We start from the raw sequence: 4,944 nt of genomic DNA on the forward strand, positions 1-4,944 counted from the left end.
GGTGCAGGGAGCAGGGCCCCGCGCCTCATTTCCTCGCCGTAAAACAGCAAAGCAGTGCAGGGTCAGGGCACACGCGTGGCCCCGGGGCCCGGGCAGCGCCAAGCCTGGGGCTGGCTCTGGAGTTACGTGGGTGATACCCTGGCAGAGGGGCGCAGCCGGGCAGCCTAAAGGTTTTGGCACAGACCCCCCCGAACCCACCATCCTGCAGCTGCTCGTACTCACGGTGCTCCTGCCACGTGCTCGCATGGCTCTGCCACTGCCCACAGCTGGTCCCCATGGTGGGACGCGGGGTGCTCTGCTGCGGTGCGTGGGGCTGCGAGCAGGGCATCACGGGGCTCACCCCCTGGTTTCAACATCCCCAGTGGGGCACACCTTTCCCCTCGTCTTCTCCCCAGCGCTGAGCAATGCTGGTGAGCAACGCATCACGCAGAGGTACGCAGTGAGGGCACGCAGCTCTGGCTGGGGGTGACAGGCGGGCAAGGGGCTCGGGGCACCCACCCCTGCTCCATCCTGAGAGCAGGGGGTTGGGAAAGGCGTGTGTTTCCCTTTAAGAGGCAGGCCCTGGAGCTGCTTCCTCTCAACCCTGCAAGAGCCCTAAACACACTGCATCTGCCTGCAGCCTGCCCGCTGCCTGCCGCTGCTGCCCGCCGTGAGTGGGGCTGGGGACGGGGCTGTGGACGGGGGCGGGTGGCACGTGGGGTACGGCACGGTGTGGGGTGCGGAGGGACGGCAGGGACCGCATCGCCACATGGGCGCTGGGCATCGCTGCTGGGCATCGCCGCGCTCCGCACCGTGAGCACCGTGAGCACGGTGAGCACCGCGCTGCCCGGCGTCGCGGTGGAGGATGCCGGCTCGCTGGCCCGTCACCCTGCCACGAGGTTGGGGATGCAGCGGGGTGAAGCTCGGCGTCCCCAGCCCGACGCGTGAGGCTGCGGGTGCCTCGTGCCCGCCGCACCGCCCTGTGCCCGCAGCACGTGGCAGCGTGAGTGTGCGTGTAGCGCAGAGAGGTGGCACCGGGTGACGGGGGACAACCCCATCCCGAGAGCTGGGAGCATCCAGCTGCGCTCCCCTGCCCTGGTGGCATGGCCGGAGGCCACCTCTGTCCCCAGCGCTGTCCCCCCCTGCAGACTCCAGCACCCTCTTGCAGCATTCCTTAAACCTCGTCTCAGCCTGGGGTGCGGATGTCAAACCCCTCCTTGCAGGGGATGCGGGAGGCTCAGTGGGTGCCGGGCCCCCTCTGCCGGCTCCGGGGAAGCCTGCAAGCCCCGCTGCCCGCCCTGAGTGCCACCCTTGGGTGCCAGCAGGAGAAGAGCTGCGGGGGCACGGGGCACTGGGATTCTCCTGCGGGACGTGGTTGGTGTGCTGCATGGGGACACCCCTCTGCTTGTGTCCTTGCACGCCAGGGAATATTGGCCATTTTGGGGCCACCCTACAGCATCAAGAGCAGCTGGTGTGGGGTTGGCTTGAAGCAATTGTGGGTTGTTAATCAGGTGCTGGAGGAACACCGGTACTTTTCTAGATGCTGGTAGGATGAGAGGTAGTGGACTCAAATTGCACTGGGGGAGGTTCATTTTGGATATTAGGAAAAATGTGTTATCTGAAAGAGTGGTGATGCACTGGGACAGGCTGCACAGGGAGGTGGTGGAGTCACTGTCCCTGGAGGTGCGCAAGGACTGTGGGGATGTGGCACTGAGGGACGTGGTGGGGAGGGGCTGACGGTCGGACTAGGTGAACTTAATGGTATCTGCCAACCTTAACGATCCTATGATTCTACAAATGCCCAGGGTCCAGCCTCACTCCCCAGCCATGCTGCTGCTCCCACTGCTCCTCGAGGCTGCCCTGCTGCGGCTGGCCAGCTCCTACCACCCCTTCTACAACGGCTTCTATTACAACCATGTCATGAACGACAATGGCAATGGGCACGAGAAAGGTACCACGGGCTGGGGGGACTGGAGAGTTATGGCAAGAGGCTGAAATGCTCCCTCCACCTCTAGGAAAGTGCTGAGACCCACAAGCTGGGAGGATGTGGGCCTGGAGGAGCACATGGGGTGCTCAGGGGGTGCTCCTCAGGCAGTTGAGGAGGGGGCTGGAGGGAGGGAATGGGGCAGGTACAGGGAGAGATGTGGACCATTCCCTCACATCTTCCCTCTTTGTCCCCAGTGGTTGATTTCAATGGGGTCAGGCTGGTGGTGGAGACCTCCAAAGACCCCATCTACAGCTTCAGTGGTGCCAATGTCACCCTGCCCTGCCACTACCACCACGAGCCTGACTCTGAGGCCAAGCGTAAGATCCGCATCAAGTGGTCCAAGCTGCGAGATGACTACACCAAGGAGCAGGATGTGCTGGTGGCCATTGGCAAGACCTACATGGCCTTTGGGGATTTCCGGGGCCGCGCTCACCTCCACCGGACCGGACAGCGCGAAGCCTCGGTGCTCATCAGCGATGTGCGCCTGCAGGATGACGGCAAATACCGCTGCGAGGTCATCGATGGGCTGGAGGATGAGAGTGATGTGGTGGACCTCCGGCTGCGAGGTGGGGACTGGCAAGCACGGCCCTTGGGTGGCAGCAAGGCAGGGGGGCTGGGAGAGGCCATGGGCAGAAAGGGGTTGGGATGCTCAGAGTGATGCCTCGGGGCTTAGTGGGGAGCTGAAGGCTCGTGTGTTCCCATGGGCCAGCCATCCACACGACAAGGGTCTGGCCACCCCCCTGTCGGTGTCCTTGATGGTGCTCATCATAGAATGGCTTGTGTTGGAAGGGACATCTAAGATCACTGAGATCTCCAACCCCCTGCCGTGGGCTTGTTGTCTCCACCAGCTCAGGCTGCCTGGGGCCCCATCCAGCCTGGCCTTGAGCACCTCCAGGGATGGGGCACTCACAGCTTCTCTGGGCAGCCTGTGCCTGTGTCCCACTGTCCTCTATGTCCCTGTTCCTGCAGTCTGTGCATCCCCATGATGATGCTTCGCTCCCCTGAGACATCGTGTGCGTGCTGGGACCGTGCTCCATCTGCTCCTGTTACTCTAGTCTGAGCATCCCCATCCCCATGTACACCAGTACTGTCCCTGTGTGTGGTTCTGTGTGTCCCCAGCACTAAGCCCCTCTGTCCCTGTGCCACCAGATGTCGCTGGCATCTTGCTGCTGGTGGCTGCGTGCCCAGAGCATCTCTGTAATGCTGGTGGCCCTGCACCCTGGGGTGGTAGAGTGTGACTTTGGGGTGGGTGGGTGTTCTGCCCTCTAAGCGCCCTATGTGCCCCCAGGCATCGTGTTCCCCTACCAACCACCCCGCGGGCAGTACAGCCTCAACTTCCACGAAGCTGAGAGAGTGTGCCAGGAGCAGGGTGCCCTCATCGCCACCTTCCACCAGCTCTTCCAGGCCTGGAGCGAGGGGCTGGACTGGTGCAACGCAGGCTGGCTGGCCGATGGCACCGTGCAGTACCCCATCCGCCTGCCCCGCAAACCCTGCGGTGGGGTGCACCTCGCCCCAGGCATCCGCAGCTACGGCCCCCGCCACCGGCACCTGCACCACTTCGACGTCTTCTGCTTCTCCTCCACACTCCGAGGTGGGTACCCCAGGGGTTGTGCCACGCGGTGGCATCCCGCATCCTTGTTGTCCCCAGGTATATGGGGTGCGGCGATGCTGCGGGTGATGCTCAGCCCCATGCACTCCCCTCCTGATCCTGCTCTTCCTCTTAGGGGAGGTTTTCTACCTGGAACACCCAACCAGAATGACGCTGGAGGAAGCCAAGCAGGCGTGCCAGGACGCTGGTGCTGAGATTGCCAAAGTGGGACACCTCTACTCCGCGTGGAAGTTCCATGGGTTGGACCGCTGCGATGCCGGCTGGCTGGCGGATGGCAGTGTCCGCTACCCCATTGTCAAACCCCGCGCCAACTGCGGCCCCGCAGAGCCTGGTGTGCGCAGCTTCGGCTTCCCCAGCAAGGGCAGGTTTGGGGTCTTCTGCTACAAGGAGAGATAAGGAACATGGAGGGTTCCTACCCGTCCTGAGGATGTTCCCATCCCAACGGTGCCTGGCCTTGGGTGTACCCGGGGCTGTTTTGGGAGTGACTGGGTGGGGGGAAGCTTCTTTGGTTTGAATTTTTCTTCCTTTACGTTTTTACACTTTCTGAATGCAGCAGGACGCTGGGCTGGAGCATCCCGCTCTACAGCAGGAGACTGGCCCGTATGGGCTACACATAAGGATGATGGCCTCTCTCTCCCCAGCCTGGTCCCCTGTCTCTTGGCTGCATGGGACCAGGGCATGGAGTAGACATCTCCCCTACACCCCAGCCCCGCTGCACCCCAGCCCTGCTGCAGTCTCGTCCCATCCCACTGAAGGATGCTGCTGTGCCTGTCCCCGTGGTGGTGCTCGTGCCTTATATCCATGCACCCCGCGCCCGGACCCCGTTTGAACTCTGGTGCCTTCTTCTTCAAGCGTTTTGTTATGAAAAGATGATGTATTTTCCTGGACCTCTTCTAAATAAATCAGTGGAGAAAGCCATGGAGCGATGTGGCAGTGTCTCCACTTCTGTCTCAGTGCGAGAAATGGAGAGGATTTGGGGTCCCAAATCCAGCAAGACACTCAAGGATGTGCATGGAGCAGTGAGGAATGTGCCATGCATGCCTCATCCTCAGCTGAGCCACCTCGTAATGAGCGCAAATTAAACCCTGATCTGGAAGGCAGAGAGTGAAGCATCTGCTGGTAGAGGCTTTTCCTGCTGCGGGGTTTTAGCTGGAGTGTGTGCCTGGGGTTAACCCCTCCCGGGCACCTCCTCCCCCATCCCCTTCCCATCTGCATTCAGGGTCAGGGGTCCCCCTGCCCTAATGCCCACCCCAGGGGCTGATGCACGATGCCTACACAGCCCCTTTGGGGTCCCTTCCTTCCCTGCTACCCTACCCCATGCAGCCACCTCCCGCTGCCACGATTCCCCCTCAAAAACCACAACGACCCC

At 62.2% G+C, this 4,944-nt stretch overlaps 1 protein-coding gene across 1 annotated transcript; it reads left to right on the forward strand.

The window, feature by feature from the left end:
• On the forward strand, positions 539–4,528 carry HAPLN3 (hyaluronan and proteoglycan link protein 3). Its single transcript, XM_021407488.1, has 5 exons — positions 539–649; positions 1,785–1,930; positions 2,161–2,532; positions 3,255–3,557; positions 3,691–4,528. The coding sequence occupies exons 2-5, from the start codon at positions 1,807–1,809 to the stop codon at positions 3,969–3,971; spliced, it is 1,080 nt and encodes a 359-aa protein (XP_021263163.1). The 5' UTR covers positions 539–649; positions 1,785–1,806; the 3' UTR covers positions 3,972–4,528.

The sequence above is a fragment of the Numida meleagris genome, chromosome 9, assembly GCF_002078875.1.
Source record: "Numida meleagris isolate 19003 breed g44 Domestic line chromosome 9, NumMel1.0, whole genome shotgun sequence".
NCBI classification, from domain to species: domain Eukaryota; kingdom Metazoa; phylum Chordata; class Aves; order Galliformes; family Numididae; genus Numida; species Numida meleagris.